The sequence below is a fragment of the Drosophila novamexicana genome, unplaced genomic scaffold (genome assembly GCF_003285875.2).
Source record: "Drosophila novamexicana strain 15010-1031.04,08,12 unplaced genomic scaffold, DnovRS2.1 tig00000008-arrow-pilon, whole genome shotgun sequence".
In the NCBI taxonomy this organism is placed as follows: Eukaryota; Metazoa; Arthropoda; class Insecta; order Diptera; family Drosophilidae; genus Drosophila; species Drosophila novamexicana.
Window position 1 is genome coordinate 4,673,621 of NW_020824765.1, and position 24,921 is coordinate 4,698,541.

Genomic DNA, 24,921 nt, shown 5'->3' on the forward strand with positions numbered 1-24,921 from the left:
TCCCGCTATACTCCTTGATAACATAGCTGTAATTGAAGCTTTTGTTACAGCACTTAACTCAAGCTTAAAAGCTTGACTTTGGCTTAAGGCTGAGAAGCTGCTTAAAGCTTGGCATTCAAAATTTGTGGCCAGGCCTGCAATTGATTGCACAGCATTAAGGCAACATTTCCAATTGGGTGGCTTTTCTGCATACATACACACATGCAGCATATACATACATGTATGTGTATGTATATGCATGGTATATGTGTGTACATGCACGCATATAATCATGTGGCGCGAACACACAAACACAAACACATGTGTGCGTGGGCACGCATACGCACATTTAATGCAAATTTAAGCAGTTAGCAAGCAAGTAAAACCGTTATGTCTATGTGTGTGTGCGTGCTCAATATGTGCTTGCCTATATATATAAATGCCTATGTGTGTGTGTATATATTGCTGCGCTGTTGCGGATACATAATGCAAGGCAATATAAATAATTGCAATACATATAAATTGCAGCTGTACGTGTGTGTGTGTGTGTGTGTGTGTTGCATAACCGCATTTGTCGTTTACATATGCTACAGATACATAGGCATATCCTTATGTAGTCAATACATGCCTATGTTAATATGTGTGTGTGTGTGTGTGTGTGTGTGCGTATTTAAATGTGCATCGATGGCTGCCGCATTGCATTGCAATTGCATTAGTGTGGCGTCCTTTTGTTCATTACACGCACAATGCTGGCATAAAACAAATCTACAGCAAAATACTCGAACGCATTTGTTAAATGAGACAAGTGGAGTAGAAGGAGGCGGGAGCAGGAGCCAGTTGCTGCTGGAGAAGATGTTGGGGGTAGACTGGCGCTGACTGATGTTGCATGCGAAATCCGAAACTGAACTTGCCCCCTGGCGGCAGCATCTGCATTCCTTTGCAGCTCCTGCCGTAACTCTACCTTATATATATATATGCATGTACATATATAGATGCATATATATTCAACCCCCAGGCGCTTCAAGAACTCTAGCAGAATTTTTGTTTATTTTAATTTTTACATATTGAATTTTATTTCAGTTTCTTCGTGTTTTTCTATGTGTGTGTGTGTTTGTGTGTGTGTATTCGCCTGAAACTACAACAAAAATATCAATAATAAAATGATATTAAACTTAATGCTAAACTTGGATACTCAAAGAAACGTCAGAGAGTTCAACATAGTTACATAATAATAATAATAATGATAATAAGATATTTCTGTCTTGAAATAAGGCCTTTATAAATATTGCATTTGGACTGAAATCAAAAAATAGGTTCAACAAAACTGACAGATCGGGAACTTGAGCTAAAATCGAAACAGAGCTGAAACTAGACTTAACATATAGCTACTATATAACATAGTTTTTATTATAGTTGTTTTCTTTCGTTTTTGTTGTAATTCTTTTAGTTTGTAGTTTGTCTTTGCTTAGTTAAAAATAAAATTACGTAATTCTTGTATTTTAGCATTTAATTGTTTGTTTTTGTTTATACATATATATTTTATATCACAATAGAAAAAAGAATTAATTCACATATTCTTTTCAATCGTTATAGTTTTTTTTTGTTTTTTTGTATGTTTTGTTTTTTAACTTTTTGCTTACTTATAAATTAAACAATAAAAAATTTACAGAATTTTCTTTAACGTTTCTTTTGTTGTTGTTGTTTTTCATTTTTCTTTTCTTTTTTTTTTGCTAGTAAACAAAGTTGTTGAGTTATTTGACTAATTGTTGCTTGACCAAGTTAAAAACTAAAACTAAATGTAAATTTATTAAATTTGCGTTAAGTGTCTACTATTAACATGTTTTAAATTTAATCGCCAACTAAATTAAACGGCATAACTAACGACGCTGCACTAAACAAATTCGAAACAAAAGCAAACAAAACAAAAAATAAAGTTCAACACAAAGAATCTCGTTGGGCCAAATACACAAAAAAAAAAATAGAAATACAAAAAAAAAAACATTTCTAACAAAAGGCAGAGACAGAGAGCGCCAACAAAGAGCAAACTTTTTTTTTTGTAGTCGTTGTCGTCGTCGTTGTTGTTGTTTTTGCTGTTGTTGTTGCCGTTGCGGGCAAGCTTAAAGCGCTGCTCACGTCGCTGCTGGCGTCGCAGCTGCCGCCATTGCTGCGCCTGTTGTTGTTGTTGTTGTAGTGTTGGAGGACGCTGGCTTTTGTTGTTTCTGCTTCTACTTTTTCGCTGTTGTTTCTGTTGTTGCCGAAGCGTGAATTAAAATAAACTATTTAAATTTATTTGCATCTGTTTAACTGCGGCCTGCATTATACACACAGACAAACACACACGCACACACAGCAAAGCACACATTTATGCATATGCATACGTGTGTGTGCGCTGCGTTGCCCGCGCTCTTTCTCCCTCTCTCTTTTACTCTTGCGCTATGCTTATCGCGCGTCTCCATCGCCATGCACTTTGTTGCTGCCGTCGGCCATAGCTGCAGTCGTGTTTTTTTTTCTCTCGTTTCTTTTTATCGCTGCCGCTGCGCTGCGTGCGTGTAAGCTGACGCGTCGCCCCCCCTCCCCCCTGCTAACCTATACCCCGTCAACGTAACGCACAGGCCCACAAGTGCGCCGCTGCCAGCCCCTTAGGAACCTGCGGCGGCAGCAACAACACACTAGACCAGAGCGAGCTTCAGCTCCATGACACCGTAGCCGTAGCAGTCGCAGTCGCAGTCGCTGTTTCTGTTGCCGTTGCCGTGCTTGTGACTGCGTATGTATATGTATATGTGTGTGTTGTGTTCATTGTTTGCTTTTTGTTGTTGGCGTTTGTTGTTTTCTGCCTCTCTCTCTCTCCCCCACACTCCCTCCTTCATCGTTGGCTCGCTCGCCTGCGCTCTGTCTCTGCTGTTGCTTTTGCTGTTTCGTTTTCTACTCGATTCGTACGAAAAAATTTAGTACAGCGTGTGGTATGGCAAACGAAAGCTATGAGTTTTCAGTGTATCTTGTTGTTTTTTTGTTTTTTTTTTTAACTTAGTTGTCTGCCCAACTCCGAATGTGTGTGTGTGTGCGTGTGTGTTGGGGTGTGTGCTGGTGTGTGTAATTACGTGCCTTGCCTTCACGTCAGACATGCAACACGGCACGCAGGTAGAAGGAGACGAGTAGGAAGACGAAAGTCAAAAAGAAGTAGAAGACGCAGCCAAAGTCACAAAAGTCACACGCACACACACACACACACACACACACGGACACAGACAGAGTGTGCGGCATCCTAAGCGTTAGCCTGCGCCGACTTCTCTGCCTCGGCGGCGGCACAGGCATTGCAGTCATGGTGAACGCATCATCTGACCAGCCAGAGGCCCAGATTGAGCTTCTGCAGCTTGGGCAGCTTCATGATGATGTCGATGCCCTTCGAGCTGAGCTGTGTGCAGCCATAGAGATCGATGGTCTTCAGATTGGACAGATCCTCGGCAAGCGTCTGCAGGCCCTTGTCCGTGATGCGGCTGCACTGGCCAATATTGAGATTCTCCAACTCGTGCAGCGACTTGGCAATCTTCAGCATGCCCTGATCCGTTATCTGGCACTGGTTGAGGCTCAGCGAGCGCAGCCTGTACAGGCCCTGGGCGATGTGGGTGAGCGCCTGGTCGCTGATCTTGTCGCAGAAGCTGACGTCCAGTGAATTGATGCCGCTGCCGCCCTCCGTCAGATAGGCCATGCCAATGTCGGAGATGTTGTCGCAGGAGCGCAGATTCAGCTGTTCCAGCTTGGGCATGCGCGCCAGATGCTTCAGTCCGCTGTCCGTCACCGACACGCAGAAGCTCAGATTGATGGACTTTAGTGAGGTTAGACCCTGTGCTATGTGACCCAGCGCCTCGTCGCTCAGCCGCTGGCAGTCCTGCAGGCCCAGATACTCCAGCTGCAGATTGCCCTCGGCTGTCTCGCGACTGAAGCCGGCCAGGTGGCCGATGCCCTGGTCGCTGATGTGCCAGCAGGAGCGCAGATTCAGATGGCGCAGCTTCTTGAGGCCCCACGCGATCAGGAGCAGGCCCGTGTTGGTTATGTTGCAGCAGCCGCCCAGCTCGAGCGTCTCGAGATTCTTCAGATGCTGCGCAATCCTGCCCAGACTGGTGTCCGTGATCTGTTTGCAGAGCGACAGGTCCAGCGTCTTCAGATTGGGCAGATCCACGCTGAACGCGTGTCCCAGATTCATGTCGGCCACATTGAAACAGCCGCTGAGATTCAACGATGTCAGCGCCGGCACGCCCAGCACCAGATCCTTGAGCGAGCGTCGCAGCGACAGGATCTGCACCTTCTTAATGCCGCGTCGCACCAGGCAATTGAACAGACTCGGACTGGAGCGCTTCAGATGCAGCTTGGCCTCGACACCCTTCCACACGCTCTTCGCATAGGCCGCATCCCGCCAGGCGGTGCACACCTGTGCCGCACGCCCCAAGTCCCGCACCGGCAGATGCTCAAAGATCTGCTCGAGCAGCTCCGGGAACAGATTGCTGATGTGTGTGCCCTCCACGGGCGGCGGGCTCTCCGGCGAGGCGGCTCTGTGCTGATGATGGTGATGGTGATGATGATGATGCTGGGCATGTGCCGCTGCAGCGGCCGCTGCTGCTGCCGCCGCCGCGGCTGCCGCATGTTGCAAGTAGAGCGCAGGTGGCAGCGTTTGCAGCTGCGGCCGATGGTGCAGCGCGTAGGGCGTGAAGCGCAGCAGGTGGTGGGCGTTGCGTGTCAAGCCGGGCAGTTCAGTCTGTTGATACAGTTCGTCCATATTCCAACCGGCCGCCGAGCCGGCTGCCATGCCGCCTGCTGCAGCCCCACCGCCACCGCCGCCGCCACCACCACCTCCACCTCCGCCGGCGCCACCGCCATGATAGTTGGTCAGGGCGGCGGCTGTCTGCAGCGAGATTGTGGTCTGATGATGGAAGGGCAGCAGCTCTGTGTTGGTGGCCATTCTATGTGGCAGCTTCTGCTCGAGTTTGCAACGAGTTCCTCGACTCGTCGTTGTTTTTGTTGTTGCCGCTTGTGTTCACTCTTGAGATACTTTATTAAACTTTAAATACTTGATGTGCGTCGCATTTTACGCTTGCTGCGACAGTTGCTTTATATGGATGCACTAGGGGACTAGATGAGCACTGCACAAATACGAATTTCGGATGCACTTGCTTGAAGCCAGTTGTTGTTTAGTCCAGATGAACGGCTTTTTTATCTATATTATTCACTGGCGAACGAGCGTTAAACGAGCTTCAAGTGAAGACAAAAACCGGACCACGACAATTGAGTTCCGCAGCGACGTCCGAACGGTTCGATGGCGAGTAACAGAATGAGCCACAGTGCGACAAAGCGACAGAATAAATGAGCGGCCGCACACATGCACACGCACGCCACCAACACAAACGCAAGTACGCTGAGCGCGACAGCAATGGCAGGCAGCTAAATTCAGCAATAGGCAAGCAGGTAATGGCGCTCTCTTGCGCGTTCGCTCTCTCTCTCTCTAAATTAGAGCTGCGCGTTGAGTTATCTTTGGCTGGTTTAAGGCTAGATTCTATGCAGCTCCACTTTTTAGATGCTGCTTCTTTTTTAATACCTATTTTTGCTTATATAAATACGTTTCTGCTTAGGGAAATGTTTAAACAATGTTGGGCCTTATATTTTATATATTTTTGAAATTAAATAAAACAAATTCTGCAATGCAAATGGAAGAAAAACTTGCAGCTATATTTTTGTAAACACTTTCGAGGCAGACAGCTCGCACAATATATACAAATTTATGTATTCAATTAAATTTAAATGCAACATAAATTTGGTTTCTTCTTCTTGCTATTTATTTATCTTTAAGAAAGAAAAGAAAACTAGAAAATCTCTGTGATTTATGCTAAATATTAGTGTATACCCCTGTCGAATAAAATGTTTATATTTATTATTTATATATTTTTTAAGCATTGGGAAAGCAAAGAAAACGGAAATATTTGTGGATTATGCAAAACAGCAGAACATTTTCTTAGTGAAAAAATAAAAATTTAAAACATGGAAAATGATTCACTCCTTTTCAGGAGTTATGCGGTCTACAGGGTATTTTTATGTTTCAAATTAACTTAGTTTACATTTTCCTACATTTTAATGTTGATATTCATATAAAAATTAGTTCTTAAGGAAGCATTTCCCTTCGCATTTTCTAGTCCAGACTTGGTTAAGATTTATGCCAAAACTCCGATGCATTTGTTGTGCTGCAGCAATGCATTTCAGGCACGATCATGTGAGCAGGTACCTGTCTTGCCCTGCCCCTGTATCTTTATCTGTGCCCAAGTGACAGTGTGTGTGTGTGTGTGCGTGTGTATCTGTGATCGTTTCATGTTGGTGCTTGTCGCTACCTGCGTCTGCGTCGGCGTCGGCGTCGGCGACGCACTACAATCCCGGTTTCCAAGAAAATATTAACGATATCTCCCAAAACGTTGCCGCACACAAAAATCCGAAAGGCAGCTCGAGTTGCAGAGCTGAGACCCGCTGCGTAGCACAAAAGCCGAGCCACAATAGCGGGCCACGCATTGTTATTGATACTAGGAAAGCAAGGCACACACACACGCACACACGCACACAATTGTGAATCCAAACGGAGCCTTAAAAAGGCAAGGAAAACGCCGCCGTCTCTAAAAACAAAAAGAAAAAAAGGGATCAGGCATCAGGAATTGGGAAAATCTGCGTCGCTACCTGCCCGGGGAAAACACACACACGGACGGACACCCGCATACGAACGCACCCTCGAGATCGTTTCGTGCTGGGGGCAAACGGTAAAAGGAAAATGCCTACGCTGATTTCTCATGCCCATTGTCTAGACTCCGGAGAGGCCGAGGGACTCGTACAGTCAGTCAGCTATCCAGATTATCCTTGCCGAGAGCCAGAGCGAGAACGAGCTGCTTTCTTTCAGTCTCCCTCTCTCTCTCTCTGTCTCTCACGCTCTTTTGCGCTCACCTTTGCTTAGCTTCTACCTGTCAAACCGGTTGGCCCAAAGGGCCAGGGCCAGGGCCAATCTCTGTACAGGCACGGGGACGTGGTCGTATCAAGGCGTCGCTGGCAGCGAAAAATAATCTGTTCGCTGGAACTTCGAAAGAAATATATAGTGCGGCAGATAATAATCGATTGGTTTTTGGCTGCCTTTCGCACAGACTGTGATCATCATTAGCTGCACCAGGTAGGCAGCAGCAGCAGCAGCAGCGGCAGCATCTTTGTGTAACTGCGGAAAAGGTGCAACACGCAATAGAGACAAGCATCCAATACATTTGTGGGCGAGGTGCCCAGAGGGGAGCCCACGCAACAAGTGCAAATCAGGCGACCGCGACCCCATTGCCAACTCTCTTCGCGGCGAGCCCAATAACTGGAAACCACAAGATACAAGATACACACATCTGTATGTATCTGCATAAATACCTGTACTTGTCACGTACATACTCACACACAGTTTATTATATATGAGGCTGGGCATATGCGTGATTACACACTGAAAATTGCTTTATTGGCTCTAAAGACTGTTGCTGATTTATGGGCGGTATTTCTGGCCCTTCCTGGTACTCTTTGCAGCTGGACAAGATGTGCACATCATATAACCAAGAAGTATTCTCAAAAGATCTCACGCTAGAATATAACCAGGCTGTAAAAATAACTGGCTTCGGTATACAACTAAAGGATATCTTGGAATCTGGTTCAACAAGGATCAAAGATGTTTAGAGAATCGTAAAGAATCTAAAGAACAAAACATTTAAGAATGTGATATGAATATGATCTTCAAGTATATCAGATACTCGTATATAGCTAGTAAGTATCTTATGCGAGCATCGAAGATATCTTCTGATCTAGCCAAGGCTTTAAGAGCATCATCTTATAAGATATATCCAGACGATCCTAAAATCTTTAAGCTAATCATAATCAGCAATAAATTCAAAATATGATCAAGCATGATCTATTTTATCTTATCTAGGCTTTAAATATATTCAGAAGATCTTCAGACTCTCCCCTCAGATAGCTAACATATGATTATAGAACTGCTCTACAAAGTATCTTATGCCCCTTTATGCAATTACAGAGTGCATAATAAAACGATTTTATGTAATATGATTATATATAAATTGATTAATTGCGTTTCTAATTGATCCAGTTTTAGAAGTACACGCAAATTAACCCAACAAGTACTGCGGGATTGTCAAACAAAGATGCCGCTACTCATTTTAATTGTTGTAATCGAAATCTGGCCTCAATTTGTATTCGGTTAGCCCGCATGCCCAGCTCGAAGGGTTAGCCGAGTTTGATAACAAATTGTGGGACCGACAGCGGCGTCTCACAATGACTGTGACGGATCGCATTAAGATTCGAGATGATGGTTCCTAGCATACATATGTCGCGGGAATGCAGTCTATTCTTTCTGTCAAAGCAGGAAGGGATTTCACGGGATTTCGGCATGATCAATCACACATTTAACTATATTCTCAAGTTGAGTTCCAGTTTGGGAAGCCTTCGATACTTTTGCAATGCTCTAAGACAGCTGCATTAGAGCTCAATTGCCGGACTGGACACTTGTCCGGGTTTTTGGAACCACTCGGTAATCTCTGTTCTATGCGGAAAAACTGAAAACTGAAACCACGTTGTGGCTGGCAGACAGCATTTGGCTCAAGTGCCAAGTTCCGCAGTTTTCTGTTGAAAACAGGCGTTGCTCTAGGGATTGAGCTGGTAAAAGATGGATGCACAACTGACAAAACATTAGTGGAAAAACTCCTGCTGCGAGAACTTAACAGTTCTTCAGATCTATGAGATACAAGTTGAGAAACGGAACAATTTTAATAAGTACGTTAAAGAAGTTCTCTAAAGTGAGTTGGAACTCAAAATAAACCAAATGGACAAAGAGAAGAGAAGAAGAAAGAGCTTCGAACGGGGAAGATGACATACGGGAAAGATAAATGTAGAAAAAGATCTTCAAATTATCTTAAAAAAGAAGAAAATGAAACAAAAAAAAAAGAGTTGTAAGTGATATAAAACATATTAGTTGACTGTCTTAAGTACACTTATTAAATAGTCTTAATGTTTTCCACATATATGTAAAATGTTCCTTTATTGTTTATGTAATTTAAATGCTATATGTGTATATATATATATATATATATTTTTTTTTTTTTTATGTTATGTATGGTAAGTAGATTTATGTCAGTTTTTCCTTTTCGTTTTTATGTTCGTTTTTCTTTTCGTTTTTTGAAAAATGTTTACATATGGCATACTATTATGCACTAGAAATTAATGTTGATTTTCATTTTAAATCTTAAAATTCGTTTACTCTATGACTTTAAAATACTCGTATGTACGTAGTTAATAACTAGTTGCTAATTAATTAAAACCCAAGAGCCCAACTAGGCTTCATTATGCTACGGAAGTGTAGTTCAACTCAAGCTAGTTGGCTTTCAATAATATAATAGTTTAGTTTATGTATGTATGGCAGGGGGGCATAAATATGTTGTGTAGTGTAGTGTAGTGTAGTATAGTGTATATTTACATGCATGAGCACCTCAACGAACTAGGGATATAAGTAGGAGGGTGCACGCAAGGAAGTGGCTTGTGTGTATATGCTAAAGCATTCTTTTGATTTTTCATAGTTTGATACATGCGCGTTTCTATGTGCTATATGCTAAATATTATTATTATTATTTTAAATATTATGTGTGTGTATTTAAACATTTCAATTCGTTGAATTAAGTCCAAATGGTTATACTATTAAGCAATGGAGCCGCACACTTCATTTGTCTGACCGTTTCGGGTACTTAAGAATCGAAACATGATTCGAAAATTTTAAGAAGTGTGCGACCTCTTCGGCTGGCCGAAGCAGCGCGTTTCACTGGGCTCTTTATTTTATTTGGGATGATGATATATTTTGCATTTCTAATGTCGTACGTGCCTAAGTTCTAAATTATGCTATGTTTGCTCTTAAAACACCCAAAAATTTCATATGTGTGTGCGGTTTTCGTTGCTTGAAAAAAAATGTGTGAGAAAAAAGTAAAACCAAGCTAAGAACAAAAAAAAAAAAAGAAAACTAAAAATTAATAATATTAAAATACTTTAATGGGGTTATATATATCACAGGTACATTTTAGACTTTTTCAAATGCAAGCTTGTAAAAATGTATGTACGTTATGGAGAGCCCCCACACAAAGGCGAACGGCCGGAGGGTTCAAGGGGTCGTAAACAGGTTAAAGATCGGACAGTGGCTTGTATGTATGTATGCGTGTGTGTGTGTGTGTGTGTGTGTGTGTGGAGGTTGTCTTCGATGGCACCGAAGTGTTGGCTTTAGCTATTTATGTATATGCTGCCTATTAAGCATAATAATTAGTAATTAGAGTTTAAGTTTTACTAAGCACTAGGTCAAGTCGTTATTTATGAAGTATTTCTTTTTTTTTTTTTGTTTTTCGAGTTTTCAGTTTTATAGAAAAGCACTAACCATTAAACATTGCAACTGCCGTTCATTGTTCTCAATCTAAACGTCGCCTTCGTAATTTCCTTCTCTATATAAGTAGTATGTAAATGCAAATTCAGGGAACATAGTGTTGATAAACGCTCGATTGTGATCGTAGATATGAAAGAGTTTTGTGAGTACATGTTACTAACGTTATTTCAAGCCTATGACTAGGGGCCAGCCAACTCTAACTGTATACATATTGTTTATATCTAACTAGTTCTGGATTTATCAAAAGTGTTATTTATGGTACTTTCTATGGCCTGACTGTTATTATTTTTGTTGAGTACGTATTTCGTGTTTATCAATTTAAACGAGTTGTCTTCCTTTTCTTTCTTTTTTTGTTTTTTTTTTGTTTTTTGGAAGCATATTATACAGCATTCCCTTCTTAAGTACATTATTTTGGGATCTCTCTTTCGCTCTGTGCAGGTTTTTACTGAGTTTTTTTTTGTTGTAATATCTAAAATTCGTATTTGCTTAAGACCCACACAAAGTACCAATTAGTTAAGATCATAATTCGAGCTGTGCACCTTGATTGTAGTTTAAGTAGTTCTACTTCTTGTTCTCTTATTTTTGTGAGTGTATGTACGTATTCGGTTTCGTTAGAGTTTGCGTATTATATGTTTGGGATGCGCGCGGGCGCGGGTGCGCGCGCAGCACAGTTCTTGTTATATAAAATGCTGTATAGTATCGTGTGCTAGGTTCGATATGAATGAAATGTCGGACTAGATGCTATATTAATACTACGCAAGACCGAATCCCCATCGGACCTTTATGTAAATACGCTAGCCAACCAGTTTAAGTATTTTTAGCAGTCATGAGGCGCGGAGCCGGTCCCATGGGATCCCCAGCCTCGGCGTACAGGCAGGAGCCCTCGCTGCAGGAGCAGGTGTCGCCCTCGCGTGAGCTGTTGCAGCAGTCGCTCGTATAATTGCGTTGATGCAGCTCATAGCCCGACAGCATGTTCTCGTTCTCACTCTCCGCGCAGGAGTTCTGCTGCTGCTGCTGTTGCTGCTGCTGCTGGGCAAGATGTGCAGCTTGTCGACGCTGTCCGGAGCGCTTGCTGCTGCTGTGCTCGGCCCTGCTGTCGGAATGCATCTGCTGCTGGTGTCGCTTGCTGTGGCCATGTGAGGCACGCGAGTTGTCCGAGCACTCAGAGGAGCATTGGTAGATTTGGTGACTGGAGGCAGTGGGCGGCATCTGACTGCCATGGGGATGCACTGGCTGGTACCAGCCCTCCGCTGGCGGCGGCAGCGGCGGTGGCTGCATGGGAGAGGCCAGAGCGTCGCAGCTGTTGCAGGCTCTATTGCTGTTGGCGCAGCGCGTCGCATTCAAGCCGGCCTGGTACTCGCTGACGGCATGTCGCTGTGTGGGATAGTGGATATGTATATTGCGTGAGGCCATGTCGCCGGCGCCATTGGTGCCAAAGCAGGGCGGATATGGCGGCGGATGCTGGTTGGTGGGCGTAATCTGGTAGCGATTCTGTGTGCCGCCCATAGCACTCAGTGGATTGCTATACAGATCCTCCTGGGGACAGGCGCCCACGGCGCACTGCGGCGAAACGCCCCAGGCAGAGAAGCCACCCGACGAGCTGCTGTGTATAGAGGCATTTAAAATGCTGATAGAACAGGAGGGAGGGATTTAAATGGTCCTTCCTTTTGTTGCTTCAGTTATGCAACTTACCTTTGATTGGTAGAAATGCCCGAGCCGGCGCTTTTGGAGCTCTTGCGCGAAGATTCAGGCGAGCCCTGCGCATAACCATAGTTGGAGGACAGCGGCGGCGGATGTTCCGGTGGTGGTGGCAAGAACTCTGACCAATTAATCGATTCAGTAGGATATTGCAAATAGTTCGACTTGTTGCTAGCAGCAGCCGCAGCAGCAGCTGCAGCACTCTGTGCCGTGAATGCATCCGAGTAGGGTGAATGTGTGCCCGAATCCTTGTCAGCGCTTAGCGAGGTTGCTTTGGTGCAGGTTTCGCTGGAAGACGTGCCCACGATCATGGTCGTGGCATAGGGCGTAGGATTGTCGGGACTCTAAGGAAGAACAAGCCGATTAGCTAGAGTTTATGTTGTGGCAGCAACACGGACGAACCTTGCGACAGTTGTAGAACGTGGTCAGGTTGCGTGTGTCCACTTCGGCATAATCGGTGCCGCCATCCGAGTTATTGTAGTTGGACTGGCTGCTGTTGACATGGGACAGCAGCTTTGATTCGCTCAGACCCGAGTCCTTGTCCGTGTCCGTAGTGCGCCAGCCGCGATCTATCCACAGACTCTCCTTGCTGTTGATGTTCAGTGCGGTTATCTCATTAGCGCTTACCACTAGCCAAAGAAGAGGAGAAGAGGATGAGTTATATATAAGAGACCATATTAATTGCTTGCCTTACCGCTCAGATGACCCAGCTCTTTGGTCATTTGATGCCGCCGCTTAAAGTATACCATGGCTGTTGCTGTGGACACCACCACAACGAGAAGTATAATGATGACCAGCACCATTACCCAGGTGCCTTGGGGAAATGCTGTGTTCTTGCGATGTGTCGTAGGATTGGCATTATTGGGCTCCGTATTGACCATGCCATTGGTGTGGTAAGTAAAATCGTTTCCAGACTCATGACGGCCATCGTGTGTGCCACTGGGATGGGCACGCGGTGGATGCACATGATAAGTAGGATCCATATACAAAGATTTCTACAGAGAGACCACAGCATATAGCAAGAGCAAACATTAGAGGCAACAAAGACCACACTTACAGGCTTTGAGTAAGGTCCATCGCCGGCCTTGGTAAACGCATTGAGTCGCACGCTATAAACGGCCGTTGTGGTCAGATTATTGAGCAGCACCGATGTGGTCGTCGCATTTAGCGTCATATTGGCCAACACTTTCATGGTGTTCCCGGCGCTAACCTCAATCTTGTAGCCATATAGGTTTCCGTTGTGGTGCTGTGCCGGCGGCGGCGTCCACCGCACCCAACCAGCAGTCAAATTGTACATGCCAATTTGTATATTATCCGGAGGTGCGGAGGGTACTAAACAATCTCAGATTTAACACAGTCATAAACGAAAGGAATATTGCTGATGCTTACCATCCTCAAAGGTTGTGACCAGTTTGGAGTTGCTTGGCTGGCCCTCGATGGTTTCGTAGAAGGGCGTCAGAAAGAATTCGTACTTCGTATATTTTCGCAAATTGGCCACCACATGGGACTCCGCTCCGGCATCAAGCACTGTGATGACATTATATTGCGTCGAGTGGGAGCTAGCATCCCGATAGCGTATGTGCAAACCCTGGGTAATACATAAAGATTAGTTGCTGAAGTCTTGATTTTAATAAGGATTACAACTCACCTCAACAAATTTCTCATTGGCGCTCACATGAAGCATCCAATCCAAGCGCACGGCGCTGGCATTTACAGCAGAGGCATCGATAAGCTCCACGACCTGTACATTAATATAATCATAAGCATTGAATTGAATTTGCTCTGATTGTGTTCTGCTTACTTTGCCCGTCAGCAGCGTGCGCGCTGCAGATAACTCGTTGGATGGCGTCACATCAAAGTCCTCGCCCAAGGTTTTTATTGCATTCGATAGGCCTGAAGGCACGGACACACCCTGCGAATTTTCTGCGCGCACCAAAAACACATACGCCGTGGCGGATGTCAGGTCTGAGATCTGTGGAGAACACACATAAGAAGGATTAACGGAATCGTAGACAATAAGAGAGGGCCTACTCACCGTTACTTGAGTGTCGGGCACACGATGAGCGGCTACGATCCAACCCGTTTGCAGATCGGGACTAAAGTACTCCACAGCATAACTGCAAATAATATATGATTCAATTTGAATGATATAATTAATTTCAATAATGATTTCATTTTAGAATTAGCTATTTATCGAAAAAAGTCAAAGCATTTAAGCAATCTTGCTCTTAGGTATTCTAAGTCTTTATAAAAAGTCAGGAAATTATCCATAATTTCTTTAAGCTTGGGCTTGATTTTGATCAATTTCCGATTACAGCAACTATTTTTCTGTCTTATCAAAACATTATTTCACGTTTACAAAGAGGCTTACCCTATGATAGGTCCAACGGCGCCTGGTTTCTCTTGGCTCTTGGCCCAGCGCAGCGAGATGCTGGTGCGTGTGACATTGATCACTTTTGGCGTGCCTGGAGGTGCGGGATAGGTGCTGGGATCTGCTATACGATGCAACGTTGCAGAGCTACTCTTCTCCACCTGTTTGCAAGCAAATGTTATTAGTAAACAGACAAGACATATTTTAATTAAGCTGTTGAATTACCGTTAAGGTAGCCGACCAAGAGGATTCACCGCGTTCCGAGGTGGCAGTGCATGTATATAGACCAGAATCGCTGAGCTGAAGGTCTGTAATAGATTAAGAACAAGTTTTATAATCTATATTTATAAAAATATATTTGTTAGGCCATACCATCCACTCTGAGGGAGCTGCCCTGCACGATGCTGTGGCGATTGCTCGTCTGCACCGCGTAGCCGTCGTGGAACCATTTAACACGTGGCGTGGGATTTCCAGTGGCTCGGCAGGGCATTGTGGCCACCGAGCCCTTGGGCAAAGTTTGATTTGTGGGTCCAATTTGTATGATGGGTGGTGGGCGCTCGTCCACCGTGCTGACCTGCAGAAAGATGCGCACAGTGGAAGAGTCAACCACACTGAAAGCGGAGCACACATAGAAGCCCTCGTCATCCTGCTGCACATCGCTGATCTGTAGCGTGCCCTCCGCTGTAATGTGCTGACGTCCATGGGTGCTGTTTGGGAACATGAGCGTGGATACGCCCTCCTTGGTCCAGAATACAGATGGTGGCGGATTGCCAGTGGCCACGCAAGGCAGCTGCACTTGGCCATTGAGACCGACTTTCTTATTTGTGGGCTTCTTCGAGAAACTTGGTGGCGCTGTATAAGAAAACAAACAATTAGGTGGATATCTAGATGGAATACTTAGCTAAGCAACGTACCATGCACGGTGAGCGTTGCTCTGGCGCTGATCTGGCCCACATTGTTGTGCGCCTCACAAACATAGGTGCCCTCATCGTTGGGCGTTATGTTGCTCAACTCGAGGCTCTTCTCGTCGTGCAGAATACGTGCACGGGATACGGGTATGTTGCCCTCCTCCTTCTTCCAGAGCACCTTTGGTGGCGGATCACCACCAACAGAGCAATGGAACGTAGCTGTTTGGCCATAGACCATAGTCAAATCCTTGGGTTCTTTCATAAAGAACGGCTTGATCTGAACAATCAGCTTGGCATAGCTGGATTCGCGCGAGCCCAACAGATTCTGGGCAATGCACCTGTAGTTGCCCTCATCGATTGGCTCCACATTGCTGATCAGCAGATTGCCGCCATCCACAATGCGCACACGAGAGCTGGTGCCGAAAGGTTTCGAGGTCAGGTCATCGAGCGGCACGCCATTCTAAAAACAAAATAAAACAAAAAGCCAAACAGTTTAAAATTTGGCATAAATGTTGCTTAAGATTTGCGTTAGCTTGCCTTCATCCAGATAATGGTCGGCTCTGGTATGCCTTTGGGCGGCCCACACTCGAGCAGCGCCGTTTCGCCTTTGGCCACGCGCGTGTCTTTCGGCTCCACGCGAAAATCGTCGCGCAAAACTGCAAAGACAGCAACAAGGTGTCAAACATGGTACCAAAACATTCGCAAGTGTGGGTTAACAAGTTGTGGTGTCTGTGCCTGCGCTTACCAGCTATTTGGAGCGAGGCATGCCGACTGACGGCTTTGCCCACGTGGTTTTTGGCCACACACCAGTATTCGCCGCCGTCCTGCTCCTTCTTGCTCTGCATGGTGCGGTAAAAGAATAGGGCGCCATCCTTGAACAGCACCCGATGCGATTTCTTCTCATTGGTATTGACTGGTTCGCCATCCTGCACATCAGAGACAGAGACCATATTATATATGGAAAACTCTTCAGTATTCTCTCCCTACATACCTTATACCACTCAATGGTGGGCTCCGGCTTGCCCTCCACCTTGCAGTTGAGTGTTGCGGGCTCATTTTTCTTGACCACCAGATCCGTGGGATGCTCGATGATGCGTGGCGATTGATATTGCGCTGCGAAAGACAACAGACTGGGATCTAGACAATATGCTTGGATGGATGGAGCGGATGGCTTTACCTTTGGCTGCTGGCAGCGCGACCAGGATGAGGGCCAGCAGCAGCAGTAGAAGCTGCCGGGGCATATTTTTTATGTTTGATGCTGGATGATAGTTAGTGCTCCAGATGTATCGATGTCGATGTGGTGGATATATATACATATGCATATGTATATTATATATATAATATTTATATGGATAATATTATATTGCGCAGTTGTGAGTGGTGGCAATCATTGTTGTTTTTTTTTTTTATTTAGCGTTTGGCTTGGCTAATGGCACAAATGAAAATGGCAAAGAATGCGGCAGCTGTTAGTCAATAAGAAGCACAAATGAAGTGCACTCACACACACACACGCACACACATATATATATATATATGTGGCGGGGGAGGTGTGGCAGTATTTGAATACAAAGAGTTGGTCTTGTGGCAGGCCACATTTACAAACCTTTTATTGGGGCCCGTTCTGATTTCCGCGTTTGATTTCTTTCTTTTTATCTTCAGGCCTGCATTGAACACATTTCGGAAAATAATTCTACGCCTGCTCCAGTTACATTTCCATGCAGGCAGCTCTAGCTGCAGGCGCCCAGACAGACCCAAATCGAAGGCGACAATGACGATGACGACATATGCATATAGATAAGCACTCAGCGCGCAACACCAATAAAATTATATATACTTATTTGTGTCTATGCTTTTCCATTAATTTGGTTTTTTTTTTATTTCTGTATTTATCTCTCTTTATGTTTATCTCGCGTCGCCCAACAAGAACGAGCGCCTACGGCGACGGCGTGGCCCAAAAAGAAAAAAAAAAATTTACAATCCAAATGCAGCGCAACGCAGAGCAGAGTTTTGATTTTGATGGGTTTTTGAGTTTCTCACACTTTCTATCCACAGATTTTGTAAGTTTATATTTTCGTTGTTTTTATTAATCACAAAATAAAGTTGAATCGAAGCTAAAAGACCAAAGCGTTTGTCTTTTCTCCTTTTTTTTTTTTGCCGTTTTGCTTGTTGTTTTTGCCTTTTGGTCTTATGTACATAATTCGTTTGCGTTTTCGGGGTTGTTTCTCTTTCTCAGCCTCATTTCCGCATTTTCCGAATGAAATTTCTTTTTGGTAATTTTACAAGAACAAGAATATGCTCCCGCTGTTCAGCGTTCACCGTTCCCGTGCCCGTTGCCGTTCCAACTGTCAGCGCTGCTGCTGCTGCTGCTGCTGGCTTGTTGTTGTATCTATAACAGTGCGTAGCGTACGTACAAATACACACACACACGCACACTTTGAATTCGGTAGATACACAGATGTAAAAAACACATCCGATTTTTACACCCCGAATGCGGGCTTGATTTCGACTTTAATTCACTTGTCCATTGCTTTTAATTTGTGCGCTGAATTAAGCAGCAGCTGCAGCTTACTTTTATTAATTTAACTTGAACTATTATTTGTATTTAATCGGATTTCTGTGTAAACGACTATTGGACATGGGTTGTGTCTGTGGAAAACTGCGGAACAGTGTGAATGTGAAACGTGTATGCGAGCCACAACGAAAAACATACTAGAAAAATACCCTGCGAACAATATTTGACGATCTGGCAGCACTACCGGGGCTGCCGGCTTGTGTCGTCTAGCGCCATATCGAAAGAAAAGCGTTACAAATTTAAATGAAATTTGTGCTGTGTTTTATAGTATTGTCCCAGTCTATTACAAAAGTTTTGGTTACTTTAAGATTTCAGCTGATTTCTCGGAGTGACGCGCAGACTTTGGAAGCGCACTCTTTCGTTTCGAAATTCTTCGCTCGTATTATCCGGTTGCGGCTCCAACTGGATAGGCGAGCTGGTTCTTTGACCACCGATATTCAGTTCACTATCGCCTGTGTTTAACCCGATGCATTCCGAGCAAAGGATTCGCTTCCTATAACCAATGCGACATGGTTTAAAGTCGAAACAATCCCTGAGCGGCATGCTCAGATAATCCACCACAGATTTGGGCTTCTTGTTGATATTTTTCGCCAGGTTGCAAGTTAATTTGACCCAGGTCATGTCGTTGTTGCGACGTCGCGACATTAATGCCCCTCGTATATCTACGAGCTGATCTCTGCCAGATTCTAAAAGTTTGGTATACAACTTCCGGCAGCTAGCAGCAAGATTGGCTTGGGCATGGCTATAGCCATTGGCTATGGAATCTCTTATGGGCACCCTTCCAAAAGCGGGCGGTGGGCAGCGACTTAGCACAAAGCGTTTGATAATATTCCGGGAACGATGCATTTTAGTGCATTACATAAATTTCGATAGTTTTTAAATGGAATTTTTAGAAACGGGCCGAAATTTAAAATTTAGAAGTGCTTTTTCACATCAATTTTAGCCAACTGAGGCTTGCCCCTGAGCATGTTACGAGATCGAATAGTATTCGAGATGCCTGCTTCACAGCTGGGCACATAGCTACCAGCTAGTCGCGGCAGCGGTCGTCGTCCGCCCGCTGCTGCCGCCGCGCTCTTGACCTGCTTGGGCTGCAAGCGCAGCTGGGTTACGCGGTCGACGGACATGCTCCTGGGCCGCTTGGATAGATAGTCGTGTATGTGGCTGTTGGAGCCGTTGCTAATGTTCAGATTGATGAGATACTCTTGCAGTTCTGCCTTGAGTCGTGCATTGTCCGCCTCCAGATTGCGTTTCTGCTGCTTAAGGCAAGCCACGTCGACGGACACGTTGTTGACGCGCCGCCAAAAGGTTTCCATCTGCGGCAAGGCGGCAACCTCCTCCTGAATTGAAAATTCGTAACTGCTCTGACTGCTCCAAACTTCGTCTTACCTTGAGAGGATCGCTGACTGCATCCTCCACTGGCGTTTTCAGCTCGCGTATCTCGATTATCTCACGTGACAGCTGCGGCAGTAGAAACAGCTTTTCCCGCTGGGTCTCCATTTTGGCGCAGATGCGCGACAGCTGCGACAACGTTTCGACCCTGGTCAGGTGCCTCTTGAGCGTCTGAAATGGTTATCAGTAGAGGTTATGTCATGTTGTAGACCAGTCAGGCACCCACCTCAATGGCCTCGTAGCTCTCCACGGTCATTTGCTTGAACAGCTTGTGTTCGGTTTCCAACTCCTTGTCGACGCAAGTCCGCAGCTCGCGCAGGCGCTCCGTGAGCTCTTGCTTGATGCTCTGCCTCTGCTTCAGCTGGGCCTGCTGCTTGATTTGCTGCTCTTCGGCGAGCAGGCGCAGATTGGACAGCTCCTCAATCAGATGGTCAATCTCGTAGCTCTGCTGGCTGATCTGTTGGGCGCTCTCCTCGTCACGCTGCTTCAGATCCACATACTCCGAGTAGAAACCTTCGATGTGCTTGCCATAGCCGGCCAGCACAGATTGATACTCCTGCCACAGCGCCTCCAGCTTGCCCTCGCCCCTGCCCGTTATGTTCTCCAGTTCCAATTGCATCTGAGAATTGCCGTTGAAAGCGGAATTATTAGAATTGCAGTCAACGTCAATGTTACCATTGTGTGTCAGTCAAGCGGGCGGCTATTAGGGCGTCAGTGTCAGTTGCCTCTGGCTATAAATGTCGTGTGCAGTCATGAGCCGCTCAACAGTGCTTGAGATGCGTCTATTGGTGTTCCTCTTACTCGGCTTTTGCTGCGGCATACACAGCCTCAAGTGTCGCTCCCAGGATGGCGCCAGCGATTCGGAGCTGAAGCGGATCGTGCGCAGCTGCATGCAGCGCAGCGGCAGCAACCAGGAGGACAACGACAGACGCTATGGCAATGGCAGATACAACTTTGACAACTCATACAATAGTCAGGACTATGGCCAGGGGCAGGGTCAGGGCCAAGGTCAGGGGCAAGGGCAGCGACAGCAGCAGCAGCAACAGCCCTATGGCAATCGCTGGCAGCGCAGCGTGAAGCAGACGGACAACAACAAGGTGAGCCACACGGGTGACATGGGGGCCGCCTGTGTGGCACAGTGCTTCTTCGAGGAGATGAACATGGTAGGTCAGCCACAGGCAAGATGCCCCTCCACACTTACGGCTAAGCCCTGTTCTTGCAGGTGGATGGCAATGGGCAGCCAGATCGGCGCAAGGTTAGCTATTTGCTGACCAAGGATCTGAGGGATCGCGAGCTGCGCAACTTCTACATGGACACAGTGCAGCAATGCTTTCGCTATCTGGAGCACTCCCGCTACAACAACAACAACAGTAACAACAATAACAAGTGCAGCCAGTCGCGTGAGCTAATCAAATGCATGTCGGAGTATGCGAAGGCGCAGTGCGATGATTGGGAGGAATATGGCAACATGTTGTTTAATTAGCTGGTCAGCACTTACGCCGCTCTTCAGATCCTCGACACGATCCAGGAAGCGTTCGTGATTGTCCTTAACAGCTCGATCGGAGCTATCCTCTAGTTGATAGAAAACGCACTCCAGCTGTTGTTGCTTTTCCGCCTGCAGCTCCTTGAAGATGCACGCATCCTGTTTCCATTCTCTAAGCACCGCCTGTTTATCGTCCTCGTAGATGCGCCAGAAGAACTGTATGCGGCTACTGTGAATGCCTGGGTTTGGGGTTTTTTAAAAAAAATTTAAAAAAAAAAAATAAATACATGCATATATCACACGTGTCCAGAGCTCACCTATGATCCGGTCAATGTTCTCCATGTGCGACTGCTGCAGATTGGCGTACATATCCTCCGTGGTATTGATGTCGCCGATGAGTCGTTGTATAACCTGATTTTTGCGTTTGAGTCCCTCCTTGAAGAACTGCGCCACATCGACGATTTCACGTCGCAGATCCTGTATCTTCACCTGCCGCAGTATGGAACGCCATTCCTGGTTGATTTTGGCCATGTTTAGCCGGCAAAAGGCATCCTCACGTTTCAGTTTATTCTGCGTGGGATCAAGAGCGTATAGTTGAGGGGAAGTGTAGTTTTGTTAGGGTATCTGTGCGTCGGTACCTTCATGTAGAGCGCAATGAGTTGCATTTTGCGTCGCCTGGTCTCCTCCTCCATGTCGGCGCGCATTTGCAAGTATCTGGCACGCTCCTCCTCGGACATTTTGGCCAGCTTATTGCCCTTGCCCTTGCCCTTTTTGCCCATTTTTAAGTGTTTCTATTGATAGATGCTTATTGAAAACCGCTTATCAAATTTCAAAGGCCAGCAGTCGGACTAATTAAGTCCACAGCTCGCAGGCCCACAACAAGCAAAAACAGTCCGCGACCCGTTTGACAGCTGCCATGACGACCCTCCGCCGGCTCGTTGCCGGGGGTTGCCCGCGGGTTGTCAACATAATGCCCAGCAATTGAGCGTGCATTAAATTAACGTCTGTTCATTTCAAAGCCCATTAAAGCTCGACAACTGATTCGGGCTAAACGCTGACCTATAAATGGCCACTGGCAACTGGCATCCGCAGCTAGTTGTCAGCATGTGGAGAGCGATATATGTATTGGCCTTTTCACTAGCGCTGCGGCTGGTGGTGGTAAGTCAAGTGTAGTCGACCGATCCGATTCTCAATATAACATACGTTTACGCACACACAGATCCGCCCTTCGCTGGGCATTCGCGTGCACTGCCGCCACATGGAACGCATTCATGAGGATCACATACACTACTGCTGCAAGCATCCGGACGGGCACAACGATGTCACCGAGCTGTGCGCTCAGCAGACCAACTTTCGGCTACCCTCCAGGAACGAGGAGGCCATGGAGGACATCACTGTCGACGAGGTCATGTCCGCCAACTGTTGGGCCAAGTGCGTCTTCGACCATTACAAATTTATGGTGAACGACTCGCTCGACATGCTGGCCGTGCGCAGTCACTTTCGGACCGTGCACAAGCTGGATCTCGAGTACGAGACGGAGATGCTGGATGCATTCGAGAAATGCCATTCGAAATGTAAGCAAACAGCCTGAACTTTTAATAGGCATTTATATTTTGCATGGGCACACTTTCAGCTGAGGAGGCCACGGCGGAGTTTCTATCGATGCCCATTGTGCGCGCCTTTAGTACCGCAAAGTATTGCAAGCCCATGTCCAGCATTATACTGTCCTGCGTGATCAAGAACTTTTTCCATAACTGTCCCAGAAGCCGTTGGTCCAATACCACGGAGTGCGCGGAGACCTTGGCCTTCTCAAAGAAGTGCAAGGATGTGCTAACCACCATGTGAAGGATGTCCATAGACTTCTAAGCATATACATCTTTATAATTTTATCATTGTATAACGATCTATATAAAAAGAAATAAATGAACAAAGCAGCATACAACTTTGATTTTAACTTGAGAATTAAGGAGAAGTACGGAAAGTGCAATAGAGCGAAAGAGCTCTGGGCTAAGAAAGGGAGCATTCTCATCAAGAATTGGGATATATATATGTTTAGTTAAAGTTAAAAACTCAAAAGAAGAGAATAAATAGATAAAGGTAAGCTCAGATAGATAAGATGATCAATTAAACAGCTAAATCAGATGAGATGGATATATGTTACATATCTTCTTTATTGTTTCAAAATAGTTCAATTCTTTACAAAGTGGCCAAGGAATCGCGACAGTTCTGACTAAAGGCCAATACGTTCTCGCACTCCGCGGACTTGGACCAACGATCGGCGGGACAATTGTGGAAGAATTGTCTTATGACACAGGCCATGATCACACTGGACTTGGGCGCGCAGAAATGTTGGGACATCTGCACGAATATATGATTCGACATGAACTTGGCTGTATTCTCCTCAGCTGAAATGAGATGACATTCGAAAAGATTGTGTACAGAGATGGGTTTAGCTATGGCTTAGACTCACTTTTGCCATGACAATGATCAAAGGCGCTTATCATTTCCTTGACATACTCCGGATCATCGCTGTACTTGTCGTTCAAATACTTGCGCACTGCATTCATGTCCAGATTATCGTCCTTCATGATGTTCAGCTTTTCGAAGACGCACTTCGCGAAGCAGGTGCCGGCAATGGCGCGACCTGCAGTCAGATCCACAATTGCCTGCTCCTTCGGATTGGGCACCTTGAAGCCCGTCTCCTTGGCGCAGCTGGCAATGATATCATTGTGCCCGTCGGGATGCTTGCAGCATTGATGGATGTGATCCTCGTTAATGGTATCGGTCTTATCGCAGTCAATTTTGAGTGCGCCGGCAAACTGTTTAAAATTAAATTGAGTATCACAATTTATAGGTTAGTCAGGAACTTACCCAGACAAGACAGACGAATGTTATGGAAATTTTTAGATGCATTTTGCGGCTCAACTTTGTTCTTTACTAAATCCAAATATGTCGCCTTTATATAGATGCTACTCCGGAACTTTGGCGATTTCGGGCTATATGTAAATTATAGCCCTAAATGAGGCTTCATCGTGATCTCATATCTTCGAGCTAATAGATTTGTTTTTGTTGCGAGCCATTACACAAGTGGAGCTGCAATTTTTTCTAAATTTAATTAAGCAAAACCATTTTAATTAAATGCATAATTAAAGTACGAAATGTTATAAAGTAGCGTGCAAAACTCAGCTCCATTTCATTAAACAACACAATGCCTAGTCAAGTGTGCCTATTACTTGGCCTTCTGCTGGTCGGGCAGGTCCTGGCACAGGACTCCGAGGAGACGGCTGTGGAGGCGGGCTCAATAGAGAGCCTAACTGAGGAAAAGTGTGGCATGAAGGTGAGCAACTGAGTCTTCTATATACAGCCCAGAAATAATTAATAGTTAACGGCAATGCCAGCGCAGTGGATGCTGCTCGGATCTGTATCTGGGCGATGAGGAGACGCTGATGAAATGCTTCTCCATACATTCCAATCGGCTGCCACCGGATGGCGATAAAGACATGGGCAAAACGCTCAAGTTTCTGTCGGTTGGTATATATACAGTTGGGATCTCTGACCTAATCTAATCTCCGACCGATCTCTAGTGCTTCGTGGAGTGTCTTTATAAGCAGCGCAAGTATATAGGCAAGAGCGATACGATCAATATGAAGATGGTGAAGCTCGATGCGGAGATACTGTACGCGGATCGACCCAAGGAGCAGGCGTATCACATCAAAATGTTTGACTTCTGTCGCAAGGATGGTAGGATCTTTTCATAATTGCCAGCTGGCTGATATTTAATGTCATATTTCTGGGCAGCCATGACCGTGTACAACCTGCTAAAGACCAGCCCGGGCGCCAAGGCCATGCTGAAGAACGCATGTCGACCCTTTCTCCTGATGGTATACCTCTGCCAGTCGGACTATCACCAGAAGCACGAGTGTCCCTACTTTCGTTGGGAGGGCGACGAGAAGGCGGGCACCAAACAACAGTGCCACGATGCCAGGGCCAAGTGCTATGCGATCGATGGCATTGCAGCACCCGAAGACAGTAGCACATGATGTG

General features: G+C 45.7%; 7 protein-coding genes across 9 annotated transcripts; 3 read left to right on the plus strand and 4 right to left on the minus strand.

The window, feature by feature from the left end:
* Positions 1–2,778: 2,778 nt before the first annotated feature.
* LOC115758416 (F-box/LRR-repeat protein 14) lies at positions 2,779–4,795 on the minus strand (the record flags this gene model as incomplete). Its single annotated transcript, XM_030699068.1, is given in 1 exon segment — positions 2,779–4,795. A coding segment is annotated over 1 exon segment (1,554 nt), but the record flags the coding sequence as incomplete, so codon positions are not given.
* Positions 4,796–10,014: 5,219 nt separating this feature from the next.
* Positions 10,015–16,787, minus strand: LOC115771027 (protein sax-3). Of its 3 annotated transcripts, none has more exons than XM_030716575.1 (17): positions 16,611–16,787; positions 16,425–16,546; positions 16,179–16,359; positions 15,971–16,089; positions 15,440–15,893; positions 14,898–15,377; positions 14,751–14,833; positions 14,526–14,686; positions 14,190–14,271; positions 13,956–14,126; positions 13,803–13,895; positions 13,544–13,742; positions 13,212–13,486; positions 12,849–13,149; positions 12,557–12,783; positions 12,149–12,498; positions 10,015–12,056 (listed from the first exon to the last, which is right to left on the minus strand). In XM_030716575.1, exons 1-17 carry the CDS (start codon positions 16,753–16,755, stop codon positions 11,264–11,266), a joined length of 4,236 nt encoding a protein of 1,411 aa, XP_030572435.1. In that variant the 5' UTR covers positions 16,756–16,787; the 3' UTR covers positions 10,015–11,263. The 3 variants fall into 3 exon arrangements, with proteins under 3 accessions (XP_030572435.1, XP_030572428.1, XP_030572419.1); XM_030716568.1 differs by having other exon boundaries at positions 10,015–12,059; XM_030716559.1 differs by having other exon boundaries at positions 10,015–12,083.
* Positions 16,788–18,243: 1,456 nt separating this feature from the next.
* On the minus strand, positions 18,244–21,656 carry LOC115771044 (dynein regulatory complex subunit 2). Its single transcript, XM_030716587.1, has 6 exons — positions 21,516–21,656; positions 21,195–21,447; positions 20,893–21,116; positions 19,621–20,013; positions 19,392–19,565; positions 18,244–19,342 (listed from the first exon to the last, which is right to left on the minus strand). Exons 1-6 carry the CDS (start codon positions 21,654–21,656, stop codon positions 18,920–18,922), a joined length of 1,608 nt encoding a protein of 535 aa, XP_030572447.1. The 3' UTR covers positions 18,244–18,919.
* Positions 20,171–20,898, plus strand: LOC115771050 (odorant-binding protein 59a). Its single transcript, XM_030716601.1, has 2 exons — positions 20,171–20,557; positions 20,617–20,898. Exons 1-2 carry the CDS (start codon positions 20,171–20,173, stop codon positions 20,875–20,877), a joined length of 648 nt encoding a protein of 215 aa, XP_030572461.1. The 3' UTR covers positions 20,878–20,898.
* Positions 21,657–21,942: 286 nt separating the features above from the next.
* Positions 21,943–22,722, plus strand: LOC115763601. Its single transcript, XM_030706231.1, has 3 exons — positions 21,943–22,035; positions 22,097–22,451; positions 22,511–22,722. The coding sequence occupies exons 1-3, from the start codon at positions 21,943–21,945 to the stop codon at positions 22,720–22,722; spliced, it is 660 nt and encodes a 219-aa protein (XP_030562091.1).
* A 351-nt stretch (positions 22,723–23,073) lies between these two features.
* On the minus strand, positions 23,074–23,790 carry LOC115763697. Its single transcript, XM_030706388.1, has 3 exons — positions 23,749–23,790; positions 23,348–23,696; positions 23,074–23,282 (listed from the first exon to the last, which is right to left on the minus strand). Exons 1-3 carry the CDS (start codon positions 23,788–23,790, stop codon positions 23,074–23,076), a joined length of 600 nt encoding a protein of 199 aa, XP_030562248.1.
* A 295-nt stretch (positions 23,791–24,085) lies between these two features.
* LOC115763706 lies at positions 24,086–24,917 on the plus strand. The gene is made up of 4 exons (XM_030706399.1): positions 24,086–24,214; positions 24,276–24,404; positions 24,462–24,618; positions 24,676–24,917. Exons 1-4 carry the CDS (start codon positions 24,086–24,088, stop codon positions 24,915–24,917), a joined length of 657 nt encoding a protein of 218 aa, XP_030562259.1.
* Positions 24,918–24,921: the final 4 nt, after the last annotated feature.

Bases quoted from the DNA above. Each gene is read 5' to 3' on its own strand.
- LOC115771027 (XM_030716559.1), bottom strand. From the start codon at position 16,755: ATGCATATGTATATATATCCACCACATCGACATCGATACATCTGGAGC. The intron at 16,547-16,610 runs GTAAAGCCATCC...TGTCTTTCGCAG, and splicing joins CGCGCTGCCAGCAGCCAAAG to CGCAATATCAATCGCCACGC. The intron at 16,360-16,424 runs GTATGTAGGGAG...TCTGATGTGCAG, and splicing joins CCACCATTGAGTGGTATAAG to GATGGCGAACCAGTCAATAC.
- LOC115771050 (XM_030716601.1), top strand. From the start codon at position 20,171: ATGCGTCTATTGGTGTTCCTCTTACTCGGCTTTTGCTGCGGCATACAC. The intron at 20,558-20,616 runs GTAGGTCAGCCA...CTGTTCTTGCAG, and splicing joins TCTTCGAGGAGATGAACATG to GTGGATGGCAATGGGCAGCC.
- LOC115771044 (XM_030716587.1), bottom strand. From the start codon at position 21,656: ATGGGCAAAAAGGGCAAGGGCAAGGGCAATAAGCTGGCCAAAATGTCC. The intron at 19,566-19,620 runs GTGGGTGCCTGA...TAACCATTTCAG, and splicing joins AGAGCTACGAGGCCATTGAG to ACGCTCAAGAGGCACCTGAC. The intron at 19,343-19,391 runs GTAAGACGAAGT...TTTTCAATTCAG, and splicing joins CAGTCAGCGATCCTCTCAAG to GAGGAGGTTGCCGCCTTGCC.
- LOC115763601 (XM_030706231.1), top strand. From the start codon at position 21,943: ATGGCCACTGGCAACTGGCATCCGCAGCTAGTTGTCAGCATGTGGAGA. The intron at 22,036-22,096 runs GTAAGTCAAGTG...ACGCACACACAG, and splicing joins TAGCGCTGCGGCTGGTGGTG to ATCCGCCCTTCGCTGGGCAT. The intron at 22,452-22,510 runs GTAAGCAAACAG...GCACACTTTCAG, and splicing joins CGAGAAATGCCATTCGAAAT to CTGAGGAGGCCACGGCGGAG.
- LOC115763697 (XM_030706388.1), bottom strand. From the start codon at position 23,790: ATGCATCTAAAAATTTCCATAACATTCGTCTGTCTTGTCTGG. The intron at 23,697-23,748 runs GTAAGTTCCTGA...AATTTTAAACAG, and splicing joins CATTCGTCTGTCTTGTCTGG to TTTGCCGGCGCACTCAAAAT. The intron at 23,283-23,347 runs GTGAGTCTAAGC...ATCTCATTTCAG, and splicing joins TGATCATTGTCATGGCAAAA to CTGAGGAGAATACAGCCAAG.
- LOC115763706 (XM_030706399.1), top strand. From the start codon at position 24,086: ATGCCTAGTCAAGTGTGCCTATTACTTGGCCTTCTGCTGGTCGGGCAG. The intron at 24,215-24,275 runs GTGAGCAACTGA...CGGCAATGCCAG, and splicing joins AGGAAAAGTGTGGCATGAAG to CGCAGTGGATGCTGCTCGGA. The intron at 24,405-24,461 runs GTTGGTATATAT...ACCGATCTCTAG, and splicing joins AAACGCTCAAGTTTCTGTCG to TGCTTCGTGGAGTGTCTTTA.